The 16,309-nt window shown below is 42.0% G+C and overlaps 1 protein-coding gene across 1 annotated transcript in view; it reads left to right on the forward strand.

Annotated features, from left to right (window-relative positions):
• The first annotated feature begins 9,792 nt into the window (after nucleotides 1-9,792).
• Nucleotides 9,793-16,309, forward strand: part of EMILIN2 (elastin microfibril interfacer 2) — a 38,638-nt gene continuing 32,121 nt past the window's right edge. The window contains exons 1-2 of the mRNA XM_071554739.1: nucleotides 9,793-10,017; nucleotides 10,132-10,254. Of these exons, the coding sequence (XP_071410840.1) occupies nucleotides 9,893-10,017; nucleotides 10,132-10,254 (248 nt within the window). The 5' untranslated portion in view covers nucleotides 9,793-9,892. The remainder of the gene's footprint in view (nucleotides 10,018-10,131; nucleotides 10,255-16,309) is intronic.

A 16,309-nucleotide genomic window follows, 5' to 3' on the forward strand; every position in this document is an offset into this window, starting at 1 on the left:
TATGCATCCCAGAAGAGTTTTGCAAGTCACCAAGAAATGACTCAGGTATGAAATGCTGTCTGTCGGTTTAGGGGGCAGTTGAAATGTAAAAACCCAGTTATGACAGTCTGGATTAAGTGAAAAGAAAGGCAAATGCCTTTTACTCTAATTTAGGGTTACTACCGGTTATGTAAGTTTCACAGCAGTAACTCAATCCATATACATGACCTGTACCAGAGAAAGCATACACTAAGGAAAATGGAATAAAGGAATTGTAAAGGAAGGCTGAACCATGAGATAGAAGAGTGAAGAACTCTGATTCCATACTTAGATAAAGAAGTTAATTAAAGTCCTGTTACCTTTTAATATGCCACACAGCAAATAGTGCTTTAAGGTAATCTGCATTGCCAACTCCAAAATAGCAACTCCAGGGAATTGCTGAAAGTCAGAAGCAGTTGGATAAAGACAGTAAGTTACTGCAAAGCTGCAGCAAGTTAAAAAAAAAAAAAAAAAAAGGAAGATTGGTTTAAAAGGAGATTTAAAAATTAGGCAATTCTTTGTACTTTTCTTTTTGTTTCTGAGTCTGTAGGATGGGTTGGAGTCAAGTTTTCAGATTACTCTCTGCAATGGAATGCCAGAACTAACTTTTTCTTGCACTGCAATCTGAAGTGCTCAAATCAAGCTGGAACTCTAGGAACTGGAACTTAAATGAAAAAGCAAAATCTGTGAGATGCTGCAATACTAAAAAAAACCCCAAAATGTACAGGCAAATGAAGCACAGTAGTTACAGAAATATTTTTTTCTGCCTCGATTTGTAAAGTGAAGACTGATGTAACCAAACCCAGCCCATAATCCAACAATGATAAGTCATTCCTCCTCCATCAGAAAAGTCCATTGAACTGAACAGACCTCTCTAGGAATAAAGGTCTTGGGAGCATTCCCATTTTTTCAAGGCAAAAAGGACAACTCATGCATGAGGCAGCGAAGTTTTGGCTGGCTCAGAATACACTCAGTGAAGTGGGTCTTTGTGAGTTATCTAAATCTCTTCAGTTACACACAGTTGATATTTCTAGACATTTGGCTTACTGTTTCTGCTCTGGATACTGATGTCTTCTTCTCTGAAAGAGAACTGTCCCCATAATTTGTGTTAATCTTCTGCATTTTGCTATTTGCAGTGAAATTGCAGTGTAATAATTTACAGTGATTTTGCTTGATCTCCAATTAGGAAATGTCCTACTGTGCTTCAGGCAATTTATTTTCCCCTAGTGAAGTGTAAAAATATGTCTACAGTTACAGCCTCTGTCATGTTATTTCTCTATCAATGACAAACTCCAGGGAAACAGTAGGAATGAACTGGTGTGACTTACTAATTGAATGTTTGCCTTCAAGTGGCCTATTGTTGGTAATGCTGGAAAACTGTTCAAACTGAATGTGGTGACTCGCATGAAGTCAGGCAGAATCGCACAGCAAAGATTGTCCGATTTCTCCAGAATTTGAAAGAAGCAAAATGGTAGCCAATGTACTTCTAAACAGCAATGACAAATATAATCTTTTAGTTTCTTCCAGGAAGAGCAACACCGTGCAAAAGAAAAGACCAAAACTCCCAGCTCCTCCATTTCTGCTTCCTTCCCACTCCATCCCACTCCATCCCAACTTCAACTGCCCTACAACAATTTGCGTGGATGCTGTTATTACTGGAATACAGGGAATTTCATCTGGCACAGTTTAACCACTTCTCAAACTGACACAGTCTATCCTAACCTATGCACAATAATCACATCTGTATCTGCAGGTCTTTTTCTGGCTTTCGTACAGTTGCTACAACCAGAGCAGCAAAACTCCCTGCAAAGCCCAGGCCTTGGCACAAAGCTTGAGACTGTGTAACACTGAAGACAACAGAGCTCTGATTTTGTTCATATTCTCTGGCATCAGTAACAGGTACCTATAAACAACAGGATTCCTTTCTTAATAAGTTTTATCCTACAGCAGTAAAGACTCCACTGTGTTGCTCTGTAAATGGCTAAAGAAAATAAAAAGAAAAGCCTAGCAGCACCAGGAGCAGAGAGTAATAACAACTCCTATCAGAGTTCATCCTAAAGTTTAGGTTTAATTTTAACTGTCATAAAAAAGTATTTTATATAAAATTCTACAAGCTTGAAATTCTGTGCTCCTAAAAGTAAAAGCAAATGCTGTAAATAATGCTAGATGCCCTGAATTGAGTCCATGACTGAGTTCATTCTTGAACACATGTTGCTATACATAAATTCTTCATATTTTGTGCTCTCTTAAGTAAATTCTGAAACCATAAGTTCATTTTACCAGTATTTCACACAGTCTTGTTCAGTGGAAGCATTACTGTCATTTGATCCACCAGTTCTCAGTCCACCACACAGGAAACGCACCAACAATGTTAATTTTTAGCTTCTCCCTCAACCATCATCCCTGTAGCCATTGCTCCTCCAACACGATACAAAAAACACACGCTTTTTTTGGAAATGGATATTTTCTTTTAACAATAAAAGACAAATTAAAGAGGATACAAGTCTGTGGCTGATCAAGAACAGTCATCCGTACAGCCTGAAGCAGGAAGGATGCCGAAGTGTAAGATGTGTCTGAAAGAATCAGAGGAAATTGTGTCACCAAGAGGTTTTGATCTCAGGTGGGAAAAAGGAAATTCAAGACTGATCTGGACTCATTTCAGAGATAACTTAAGGGTACTGCTGAAATGTCTGAGATGTTCTAAAATCTCAGTATTCATCAATATATATAAATACTTGCTTAGCTAAAGGATATTATGATGCAGTTGCAGTTGTGCAGATATTATCATGCAGATGTAGTTGTGTCTATCAATTACAACTACCTGGCTATTGCTTGTTAGAAGATATGTATTTAAAGCTATCCACCCACCTCTCCCTGGAAAGAAATAATCAACAAGACAATCATCTGTGGAAAACACTTTTGTATTTTCCCATACTCCATGAACTTTGCTGCCCAAGTCACAGACTATAAACATTTTCGGGTAGAAGCTACGTGTTCATTTCCATGAACTGGATTGTGATAGCTCACTGTGCAGGAAATCTTGCTCCTTTAGTAGGCTTGTGCACATAAAAGTATTAAAACCTCATCCTGTATTTGTAGGAGGTTGTTAATGTCCTTCCACACAAAAGCACCTTTGGGGACTGAGCAGGGGGAGAAAAGTGCCTTGGGGAAGGGTGTGACCTGCTACAAGGGACTGTCCTCCCTGCTTCCATCTCATACTTCTGCATTTCTGGTGAGCAACTTCACTGTCTGCAGGCACCAGGGCCTGGAGCAGTTATTTAGCTTTGTTCACCACAAGTGCAGTCATACATTTTGAGTTGTAGTTTTGAGATTAAGGACAGACATGTACCACTATCATCCACTGAAAATATAAGACTGGAAAAGGCACATGAAAAAAAGAGATTTTGTTTGTTCCTGTCTTTTATTTGAGTTTTTCCACCTACAAGCTACTGTAACCTTAATTAGGATTTACGGGTTAAATAATGAGCAGCACCTTCTACCAGGGAAAAACCAGGGAGAAACTAGAGAAGCTGAATAAATTTATTTACTATCCAAATGGCTGAATTAGAAAAATGAAGTAGCCTACATAAATCCTCTTGTAAAAGCATAGTGTGACTGCAAGAGGCATTAAAGAGTTGTGACCATGGTTTTTACCTAATGAGGTCTTATTTAAAATATTCCCTGCATTCTCATGTTTGGTTAGCTCGCTTTGAAACACAGAATTTCTTTAAGAATTTCTTTAAAGAATTCTAAGTCTTCTTTACAGTGTGCAGGCTGAGTAGAAGTTAAATTTAAATTTGCTTTTGTGTGCAAAATAGATACAAATCAGAAGAAATGTAGAGAAGGCGTCCTTAAAATTAGTAGTCATCTTTTTCATTGGGAAATAATTAGGCAAGGAGTTATTTTTTTCCAAGGAAGCAAGACTGGTGTTGTGAATTACAGTATTAGGTCTTACCAAAATGAAGAATTACCACCTCTTGTTTTCAGGAAGAGCTTCTTATTTTAAATTTAAGTGGACTTACTGCATTTATAATCCACCTTGCAATAAATCAATAGCTATTATACCTAAACTGAGATAATACTGTCTGCACAGAAACTCACACCTGTTGTTGTTAAACTCACACAACTTTCTTGCTTATTTAAAACACCAGGAACTTCAGCGAGAGTCTGGATAAACTGATGATTAGGGAATTATAGCTTCAGAATCATGTAATTTTCTACCAGGAGCAATGTAATTTTATAAAAATCTGCTGACAACTTTGTCCCAAACACTGTAAAGTCATGTGCCACTCCCTTGCTCTCCTTTCCAGCTCATCTCTAAAAAATTGTGAATGCTGAAGTCTGTCACATTCAATCAGAGAGCAGCACATTGAGAAGGGCAGTGCATGCTGTGAAACTCTGGAAACTGCCCTGAACTGAAGGTAAGGGCTGCACAGTTAACGGATGCCCTCAGTTTTACTCTTTATTCTGAAATACTGCATTACCATCAGAGGTGAGATATCAAGACAAATATGACAATTCTTCATTTCATAACAAGCAACATTCAAATAAACTCTTTACAGCAAGGACAAACAATGCATACAATTTCAGACTCAGTCTTTTAAGTATGTTCCAGCAATTTGCCTGCAGGTTTTTGAAGGGTCTGTGCACAGGTAGCAACTTCAACTTTACACAAACCATCTTTGTCCTACTGTATGTGCAGGTGAGAGCAGTACTAGCTGTGGACAAAAGAGCATTATGCATCCTCTCCCTCAAAGTCACTTGGCAATTTTACCAAATCAGAGATAAACAGACACAGAAGAAACTTCTTCCTCATATCTCCTCTAGTCTCCCATCCCCATCCCATCTGCCAAGAAAAGCTTATCTCCTCTGATTTTCTTTCCAGTACTCTTTGGTTTCTTCCACCTTAGTGCATGTATCAGCCAGCTCAGGCTCTTCACTGAAAGATCCTATGGAGCACTAACATGTTTTCTTCTGATTGTCGTCTTATACTGTGATATCCAGACTTCTTGTAGTTGGAAACCAATAGTAATAGTGGACGATATGTCAGTCAGTCTTCTCAAATTATACAGTAAGTAATACAAGAAAGCGCTTAACTTTTGTATGGAAGCCGCGTAGATCTTAATCACACTATTTCTTAAATTATCCCAACTATTCAGTACAAATTAGATAGGATGTTCCACAAGTGTGGCATACTTGTGGTTTATGATGCTTCAGCATTCAGGCAGATCATCGTTCCTGCTGGAGAATAATGTATATTGATCTCTGCTGTCCTGCCTTAAGGCCTTGAACAGATAGTAATGGTGTGCTGAGACAGCTGCTACCAGGGACTAGCCTTTTGTTTTGTTGTCTAGTCAAAACCATAACAATGACAATAAAGAGCATCAGTTTCAATACAAACACTTAATGCATGCCACAACTGGGCAATGTTTGGGCTCATTGTTATATACCGATTTGTTTTTCTGTTTAAAGAAATACATTTAGCATAAATGTTTTTCCACAAAAAGGAAAGATCATCAAGGAAGAAAGTCTGGAATTGCCAGGTTGCCCACCCATGCACTGAAACATATGCAACACCATGATGTCAGTGCCTAGACAGGCAAATACAGCACTTTAATCAGATGAAGTTGTGGCTGAGCACTGGCCAGAACTGGCTATTCCTCTGTGTAGTCCAAAGCTCCTAAAATGGATCTCTGCTACAGACCTTTCCTGTGGAATTAACAAAAGCTTTGTGGTTGCGTAAATGTTATGGCCCTCCAAGGTGGCTCACCAGTAAAGAGAAAAAAAATTACCCTGCTCTCCCCGTCCTCATTTATTTATTTATCCCTGACTAGAGCTTGGAATTTTCACTCTAAGTTAACATGTTTATAAATAGTATTTTCATTAACATCTGTTATTTACTTTTCATCCAGTCATTAATTTTTGTTAAACATTCGTGCTAAATGTGTCTGGCAGACTTTAGTGAGGTCATTACATATAGAAATTTAAAAATTGAAACCTGCCTCTCACAATGGGGAATAATTTTTTAAAAGATATTGCAAACAAAGCACAGTCTGCTCTGACAGGGGAAAAGTTGGAGAACACCTATCCTAGAATGTTTATGTTAATGTTAAGATTACTATGTAGTGACCTACACACCACACCAAGTGAATGTGACAGGACTGTATCATGTCTCTGCAAAACAGTCAAACTCCTCTTTCCCCACTGAGTGTTTTCCCTAGTAGAGCCAAAGCAGCATGCACCATACACCTCAATCTAAGCTTTCCTTTATTAGCTTGGAGTTTCCTACAGCTTCCAGACAAACTTTTCTTTGTTCCCTAATACCAGTTTCATCCTTCCAGATAGACACCGTGACCTGCTTTGAACAATGGATGGAGTTAATACAGCACCAAATGTAAAGCCAGACTAGGCATGGCTGTAGTCTGGCTTCTCACATCTGATGGCCAGGGAGAAGTACCTGAGAGACTTCCTGTGCCACAGACAATATTTCTAGATGAGAGCGCTTTTTTTATTAAAGAGGAGCATCAAGGCAGTACAAATATCTTTCTGAAAACAACTCACCTCAGGTTATTTTGGCAAGTTTTTGAGGCTGCAAACCTGAAGAAAAGAAACCCAGAATTCACAAAGCAATTTATTGCTGAAATCTACAGAAAAAAATGGGGATAGTAAGAGAGGTAGCAGGGAGAACACCATTCCTGCTACATGCACCATGCCACTACAGACACGTTTTTCTCTCTTGGGAGTTCTGGAGTACATACTCTGATGATGTTTTTGCTGTTTATTCTGCCTGCCTGCTCTGTGCACTTTTGTCTCTCTGGCAGGACCTTGCACATGGCCCTAGGTGATTCCTCATCATTATCTTGTTATGAAGTATGAAAATGCAGTTGATCTGGTGTTGTAAACACAGCTAAGCTGCTTAGTAAACAGACAAGAACTTTAAAACATTTTGAAGGATTTTTGGATTCACATCTGTGATCTCCTTCTCCCAAGGATGTGTGTACTGAGTTTGCCAGTCATCAAAGATCTCAGTGGAGTCACAGACTACATGCTCCATTTGTAGGGAGGGGTGGAGGGATGCTTTTCATGTATTGTAAGAATCATCTGTCTTGGGATTTCTGTGAATTTTCAAGTTGAGAGGATACAGCACAGAGATATAAAGTGTGAGCATTTCTGTCTCCTTAAGAGCACAATTAGCCCTCATACTTATACACTGAAATAAAACTAGTTACACCCACAGAAAAAGCAGCCAAGTGCAGAGCTTGGACCACATCTTCAGCAAGCACCTGAGCTGAAGATTCTCCTGACAAAGCTCAGTTTCTGTACTAGTTGCTCTTGAATCAGCTGATATCATAGGCCCCATGTGAATATCAGAGGAGTTGAGGTCAGTTCTATGCATCTGCCCAAATTCTTCCATTTCTATTCAGCTCAATACTTCCAGCACAAGTCATCCTCTGCTTCTACTCCTTACATCATGCAACCATGCATAAAACTTCTTTCCCTGAAGCAGTGCTTGTATTCAAGTTCCCACAGAGTTCTGGTTTAGGCGAGGAGAAGAGAATGGTCCTGCAGGATTTTGTTTTTCAGAGTTATGGCTTATTTTAAATGAAACAAACTCAAAAATGCACAGTGCTTTGCAGTGGAAGAAGCCTTACATAGCCTTCTAAAGAAATGGCAGCAAAAGCTATCAAAGCCCTGTTTCATAATATTTATAAAGTAGTTGATCCACACAGTAAAGGGACAACTGCATAACAGAAATCAAGAGAGAGAGTGACTGTCTTCCACAGTTATTGAGTGAACACATATTCACAGAGTCCTGAAGTTACAGGAAACTCCTGATTCATTATCTGTCATATCCATGGGGTAAGCAAGGTCTGCAACAACTCTCCTTCTAATAGTGCCCCATGTTACGTTTGGTCACGCAATCAAGTCTGTGGCTCACAGGTTAGAAGGGTGCCCTCATGGCAAATCAGGTAACATCTCCTTTATCTTCCTTCACCAAAATATAAGCTCAGTATTCTGCATATGGAAAGAAACTGTTGCTTCATGCTCATTTTGTTTAAATCAGCCTATTGATTTTTGTACTATGCAGTCATTCTAAAGACAGGCATGACCTCAGTCTTTCATTATTTAATGGCTTTCCCTTTGTGGGATAACATACAGCTCTTCCATGTTGTTCATCAGTTTTGGAAAAGGACCAACTACATGAGTTCCTTGACTGAATGAGGAGGCGGAAAAGGAAGAAAAAGCTTTCTTCATTTCTTTTTTAATATTGAACTCTAGTCTTGCTTTCTTCAGGCTGAAGAAAATCCAGAAAATTTCTGCCAGCACAAATAATGACACCTGAATGACACACTTTCGCGAATCTAAACAATGGCACAGCAAATTGTTTAACCCCTGTTTGAAGTACAATTTCTTAAGGCAGTGAGGTGCTGTCCTCTTCAAAGAAGCTGCAGAGCATTAGAAGGGTTTCAAGTGAAATGAGACAGATTGAATCAACAGTCATAATCTCTTCCCATTCCTTTTTATTGCCAGTGAAGCATTCCTACAAATCTGTAATGGCACACACTTCTTTTGAGGACAGGAACCTTTAGTGTATATTTCCAGTAAAACAATTTCTAAAAGACAGTCTGAATGCATAATTTTGACCTCAGCACTGAAAGCTTATTTCGCTGCAGATTCGGAGCCCAAGTGAAGTTCTTGGGTGAGAGTGATTGTAAAGCTGGCAGATGAAAACTGCCTGTTTCAGCAGGTCGGGGCAAATGAAGAGGTCAGCAGGCTACTGCCTACAGCAGAAGAAAGGGCGTGGCCTTGCTGCTGGCTTTGCCTGTGCATGAGACCTAGGAAAGCCTGAGCAGCTGCTGTGGCCATGGGAGGCCTGGGAACATGTGGGCAGGTTTGGGAATGGTTAGGCTCTGCAGTAACAGCAGCAGGCAAAGCTCCCAAAACTCCCACCCAAACTCTTCTCCACCCAAGCATTGCTTTTTCCCTTCCCCTCCTTCTCTCTGGTGGGAACAGCCTGCGCTGGTCTAGCCTTGATGCTTTGCACAGTTTTGCCTCAATCCAAAAATCCAACCACCAAAAGAGAAGGAGCTGAGGAGCCTCGCTGTGGTTCTGGCCATGGTGGGACCCATTGCAGACAGCCTCACCTAGGCAGGTCATTCAGTCAAGGTGCTTGAGTCAAATTTTAGCAGCTGGGTCAATCTGAATGCCCCTTGCTCTCTTCACGCACTGAACACCTTTCCTTACAAATAAAGGCTGATTGTACATCGCTCACAGAGGGAGCCACCAGCACCCTTCCCATGCCAACGGGTTGGAATGAGCCATTGGGCCATGTAAGTGAATGCCAGGTCACCACAGTGCTGGCACAGGGCAGCAAGCCCTCCTCAGCCTCTCTCGCATGCCCCGGGGAGTCCCACCGACCTCAGCTGGAGAACTCAGTGCACCCCTTGCCCGCGGTTCGCGGATTGCCCTCTGTCCCTGAACCTCGGGTCACCGGGAGAGGGGGAGCTTTTCTCCAGGGGCTCGGCCGTCCCATCCAGTGGGACGAGCTGGCTCGGGAGCAGCCGCCGGCCAACTCGGGCAGGGGTCGGGGCGCGGGGGCTGCGCCGAGGCGACCCGCTGCTGGCGCCACGTGGGGCCGGCGGCTCCCGCTGCGGCTGGACGGGGCGCTGGAGCGGGACAGGGGGGTGCGGCGTCTCGGCCGGAGGGGTGCGGAGCCTGCGGAGGGCGGAAACGGGGTGGGGGGATTTGCGTCAGTGAGGGAGCTGGGAGCAGGCGAGGGCGGGCGGGACGGACGGAGGGACAGACGGACGGAGGGAGCCCTCCGAGAGGCACCGGCCCGCCCCGCTCGCCCTCCGCCGCTGCCTGTCGCCCCATGGAGCTGTGCCCGGGGCCCGCCGTGCCCTTGGGATGGGCGCTGCCGCTCCTCCTCGCCCTGGGCGCCGGGCTCAGCCACGGCACCCCGCACCTGCCGTACTCCCGGCCGGGCTCCCGCAGCAAGTGAGTACCTCCGCCCGCAGCGGGAGCGGGAGCGGGAGCGGGCGGGCTGCGGCAGCCCGGGGTGCCGGGGCGGCGTGTGAGCTCTCTGACGGGCGCTGTCTTTCCCCCCTGCAGGAACTGGTGCGCCTACATAGTAAACAAGAACGTGAGCTGCTCGGTGCTGGACGGGACGGAGAGCTACGTCCAGGCCCAGTACAAGTGCGCCTGGAACCAGTTTCCTTGCCAGCCCACCCCGGTGTAAGTAGCTGAGGAGGTGACCTCGGGAGGGAGAGCGCCTTGCCACCCACTGCCAAGCCCCGGTGATGGTTCCCGGCACCCCGAAAAGCACAGGGCCAGAGCAGGAGGGCACAGACCACCCCTAATTTCCAACGAGTCCCAAACAAAGCGCTCTCTTATTGCAAACATCAGGCGGCCGGAGCTAATTAGAGCCAGATTGAGTTGTTGGTCCGTGCAGCCAGTCCGCCGAGAGGGAGCTGCGCTGGCACACCTCGTCGGCGCGATGGGGCGTGCGGGCAGGCGGAAAGCACGCGGGCGGCTTTCCATGGGCGGCGGGAACGCCAGAACCTGCTGGGAGCGCACCCATGTGCTGCTGGGAGCGCACCTACGCGCCCTGGCCCGGGGCTGCCAGGCTGCAGCCGCGCTCAGAACCGGTTTTATTGTTGCTCTGTGTTGCTGGATCGGTGCGTAAAGGAAGAGCCAGGAACGTGAGCCAGCACTTTTACAGTCTGTGTATCCCAGTTCGTTGCCCAGCAAGGGGAGCAGCCAGTGCCGAGATTTTTACGGGGGTTAATATAAGTTACGTGTTTGATTCAAGCTTAATGAGCGTGACCATGTGGTGGTTTGAAGAGTGGCCACCTACGGCACGCTGTGCTGCAGCAAGGCTGTGGGAGCCCGCAGGTTCAACAGGCATCACGGAATAGATGTATCTCACCTTCTAGCTAATATCAGGCAAATCCCCTTTCCTCACTTTACTACCTGAGAAGCAGTAATATTTGCACGTTTCTGTTTGAAAGCCCTGGGTGATATGCACTCTATGAAACCATTGCACTTTTCTAGAAGTGAGTGGAAGGACACACATAGGTTTTTGTAGGCTCAGACTTCGGCTGAGGTGATGACGAGGATTTTGCAGTAAAGATACAGTAACTAGTTTTTATTTTCACGTGAAACACTGAGGATGAAACCGATACTACGAGGTCCTGGGTACTACTGAAATAAGACTGCAGAGCCACCCTGGGGCCCATGACAATAGGCATTGGGTGTTTGGTATTCATATGCGCTGCTTTCTGTTTGTTTGGGTTGTTATTTTCGCTATAAAAACAGTTTTTCTCTATTGGAAAATATAAACACTAGAATTTGAGGGGAAAAAACAAAGACAGCTCAGTAACAGTGTCTTGTGTAATTTCCCTTATTTGGAGTGTTGAACTGGCCGTTTTGGACTTGTGATTGAGTTTATGGAGTATGTAATGGGGTGTGCCCTCTATCCTGAGGTCTCCATAGTGGAGCTACAGAGGAGTGAGGAGTGGTTGAAAACTGAGCTCTTCAAACACCTAAATCACCAGGCATTAAGATAAGGAATTTCAGAGGCGGTAAATTAGGACTTTCATGGGCTATCTGCTAGTAGATAATAAAGAAAGTGCAAAGACATTGCTTCTAGCTCAGGAAATTCCTGAACTGAAACTGTTTGAGCTGTGAGATCTTTAGCAGGAGTCAGAAGGGGAAGCCCAGCTTGTATGACTTCCCAAAGTCCCATCCCTTTCAAATTTCTCTGTGGTTCTGTGAAATGGCATTGTTTGTCTCTGTGCTTCTAAACATCTGGAGTTGGCTGCTGTCAGAGAGAGAATATGGGGCTAAAGAGACATTTGGTCTCACCAGCTGTGTCCAGTTTCATGGGGTTTTTTTGTTCTTTTGAGAATGGAGTTAGATACTTATCATAAGACTTTGTTTCCACAATTTGTCTTTTTTTGGTGAATATCACTGTTATTTTCTTCATAACTGTACTGGCAACTGCAAAACAATTCCTTATTCTTAACATGAAATAGCACTTTACCAGCATTGAAAGATGGTGGAATATCAAAATCTTGAAAATTTATTGTGTTCAAAACCCTCTGATTATAGGTTTTGACTTTTATTTTTCTATCTGTTACATGTACATCTTCCCTTAGTACCAGAGTAAGAAAGGAGCTAATCCAAAGTGTTTGAAAGACATGCCTTAAATCCTGCAAACTTCTAAGTTCATTCCTCTGAAAAGTATTGTTTAATTACAGAAGGAGTAGTGGTCTGAATAACAAAATGTGTTTATATATGTTTATTTAGTTAATGTTGATATAAATAGGGCAGGAAAGAACTATAAGAGCAACAAAGAAATGACTGTGAGGACGTTTCGGAAATGACTCTCTTTTTTCCTCTACACACTTGCATAGAGAATGTAAAATGAATAAATAGCAGATATTCATGGTAATAAAGTACAGTCCCTGTGTAGTCTCCTCTTGATACCCAGGGTTTATCTAAGAGCTCATTCAGCTGCAGACAGTGGGAACAGTGAGATTCAAATCAAACAAAGAGTTCCTTAACTGTATCATAGATGTAGAGGTTTTATTAGTACTTAAGTACTATTAGGTCTGGTTTTTAATCAGTCGGTGGATTTACTGTTGATTTATATTAGTTTAAGACTAGGTTTGAGGAGCCCTTCTAGTGTTTAGGTACAATCTACGCTATGCTTAAGAGTTACTTAGATTGTATTTTGTATGGGAGCATTTCACTGCCTTAAACATGCAATATACTCCAAAATTCCTTGTGTTCTTCACTTATGAGAGAGTGTGTATTGCAGATCTGGATTATAGTCAGCACTGATTTTCTTTTTTTTTTTTTTAATTTTAGAAATAGAAAGCTCTGGTGATTAAGCATAAAAATCATATGCATGCATGAACCCTTTTTATCTGCCCTTTAGACCCATTAAATATAATTTGTCTGAAGAAAAAAACCCCAACAAAATCCCCTGTTGGAATGACTACACTTCTGGAAGCATTAACTCTAAATTTACTTCAGCTACCGGGTGCATTTCCTGAACTGTTAAGTTGAAATCCAGGAAATTATTACACTTCATTGTTTAAGTTTTCTATAGGTACTTGGGCTCGATAGTGCATTTCCTCACTGAAAAGTTGCTGAATGCTTTGGCTCATTAAGGTGTCAAGGATAATGTGAGTTGAAGTGTGGCTGCTTAAGAGATAGGAAGAGAGGGAGTAGAAAGAGTGAGCAGAAAGACCCTTTGAAGTATGTTCCCTTTGAAGTATGGGGAGCTCCTGATTTATTTTTCTTAGAACTGTGACTAGCAAAGGAAGGAGGAAGAACTTGGCTATTAGTGGGTCATTGGGCTGAAAGGTACTTATACAAAAAATATTTATGTTTTAACCCACTAAAAAGAACTTGGATGTTTTGAAATGTAATATTGCTTCATAAATTACAGACCCTTCCCCACTTCTTTTGTTGTGAATTTCCTTTCCTAGCTTTCTTATGAATGGTTTGGTAACTTAATTAGCATTATTAGCAATTTGTAACCAATAGCATTATGTGATTCTAAAAAAAATATATATTCCCCTTCTTGTTAGATCCCATACACTCTTTAGGGTTGTGGCATGTTCTGGACATCCTCTGGTCAATGTAGCTGCTTCAGAGTAGAATGTTGTCATACCAGCTGTTTGTTTTGCCTCTTGTGTTGGGACACCTGGCTGTACCCACAGGTGCTCCGATTTATGTCCCAGCATTTTTGGGAAAAGCTGCTCTCGGTAGTAAGGTTTTGATTTTTAGGAAGTGAACTGAAGTGGCTGAAGCAGAGGGATGTTTTCTGGGTTTGTCTTCTCTGCTGAACTGCCAATAGAACTTGCCTGTATGAGGTAATAAATCAAATAGAATGAAACTTAGATTGATATGAACCTCTGGAGGTCATGTAATCCCCTGATGGCCCCCAGCTAACAGCAGAGCCAAGCTTCAGAGTCAGATAAGGTTGCTCTGGGACTTGAAGAGTAAATGTTTTATCAGATCTTCTAATTCATGTACCAGCCCCCATTAATTCTGCTCACGTGAGTAAAGATATTTGTGGGCTCTAGTCAGGTCATCTGTATTTAGCTTGTGGAAGTGAATTTCATGGTTTAGTGTAAGGTTCTCATCATAACACTAATGATAAATGTTTAATAAGCAAACCCATTATTTCATTTTGTTGCACACACTAGGAAATGGTTAAGAAAAAGATTAATTAATCAATAGCTAAATTAGCATACCTCTCCAAATCTCTCATTGTGCAATATTTTCCAACTTCTTGTAATTTAATACTTTCAAATAAATGTAAATAAGCCCACTGCCAAACTAATTATGGTTTTATTTATTGCCTAGAAGATTTAAAGCAAAAAGATTGAAGTGACTTCAGAGAATGTTACTAGTAGTTTTCTGCATTCATAAATATCAGGACAGATAACTACTTAAGAGTAAAACACAGCTTTTCATAAGTAGTTTTCAGTGTTTATTAACAAAATAATATTGAGTAAAAGTGGAAATTTATTACTGAGAAACAGCATATGAGATTTCCAGTTCAAGTTAAATGGCTTCATCAGTCTTGCAACCCCCGAGCAACCTGGGTGGAGCACATCAGCCCCAGTCTAGGAATATGTAGGAAATCCACATCGAGTTTTCAGCCCTTCAACAGTCCCAATGTAGTTTTCAGTGAGACTATTCATTAGCTAGAAATGAAGCATACAGATCAGTGTCAGGATGCACAGCACCAGGCAGGATCAAAACCTCAGATACACAAGTCAGCACATACCAGAGCCTGTGTTTGCCACTGGCCTCCAGCAATACATATCATAAGAAAAACTTTTAGGATAAATAAAAACTTGAAGGGAAAGTGTTTAATGTTTCCCTTCCAAGTATCTATAAAGGTCTTTAGGATTTCTTTTCCAGCTTCGTGTATTTTGCATGAAGCAGAATTTCTTTGTACAGGCTCCAGCTAGCTAACTACATAGGGAGGTTAGCCTAAGGGGTTGTGCATTGCAAACAGTAAGGAAACTTAAAAAACTGCAGTCTCCTGGAGTGCTTGTTTGAAAATCTTTGAGGGCCTGCTGGGTGTGGTAAGCTTTCCTGGCTGTGTCTCTGAGCCTGAAATTGTGCATCTCTGCCTCTACATACTGAACACAACAGAGTCTTTCTTTGTGAACCAGACAGGGAATTTTAATTTCACACATCATTTGAGTTTGTTGCAATAATTAAAAAAAAAAATATCTTACATTGCTCCTTACTTCACATTAATGTAAATACTTAATAGTTTTATGCTTTTCTGGTTTGAGAAATATGTGACCTGAAGGTCTGGGACCTCTTCTGTTAAGCACCAAACTGTTGCCAAAACAACAAATTTTCACTTTCAGGGAGATGCTGACCCACTAAGGCATATTTCATCATAAATCACCCAAATAACCAAAGCTCATTCTGCACTGTTAGAAAGTGAGCAGTGCCAGTTTTATACATTATGAATTATTACTCCCATCTGACTTTGTTTTTGCATTCAGGTCTCATCTTTCCTTTCCTCTCTGGTTCACTTTTGACTTGGTGTCTTGAAAAGTAACAGCTCTCAACACAATGCTCCATTTTATTCAGAAAGTCGAAGTCCCAGCTAATCCCACAGTTAACTCTTGCATTCGTGAAAGCATTGGTTATCTGTTCTAGTTCTGTGTATTTTCAAATAATCTGTCAGCAGTAGCTAATTCTAGAGCATCCTAGAAATCAGTTTATTTCATGGGCAGAGAAGCAGGAGAGCTCAGTTTCTCAGGCAACTTTATCAGGAGCAATGCTCTGCATCCTCACTTGATCTTTCCACTGGTGTAAGGTGAGAAACTTGGTCCCTGCTGTTGGAAGAGGCAGGTGAATGCATTGTTAGCTTATAACCTGTTGCAAAGTTGCTCCTGTTCCATCACTGTTAGACTATATCACGTTGCGGCTCTACGAAGCTTTTCTGAAACCCTTCTGAAATAACTGTATTTTCAGGGTTCTTCTATCCCAATCCATTTAAGTGGGGCTTTAATGGCTTACTGTTGGTCTGTCTCCACATGTCTGACTGGCATAGGTACAGTATATCTTGTGACAAAATGGAAAGAAGCAACCATGTAAGATAATTCAAGATTGTAAATCCCAAGAATGAAGCTCTGCTTTGAGCTTTGCCACAGGCTGCCTGTGGCTGCAAGTTACTTAAATGCATCCAGTATCTTGGTTTTGCTGCTTCTAAGAAGAGGATGCCTAACTAGTGTTAATC

This window comes from Pithys albifrons, chromosome 4, assembly GCF_047495875.1.
Source record: "Pithys albifrons albifrons isolate INPA30051 chromosome 4, PitAlb_v1, whole genome shotgun sequence".
Lineage (NCBI taxonomy): Eukaryota > Metazoa > Chordata > Aves > Passeriformes > Thamnophilidae > Pithys > Pithys albifrons.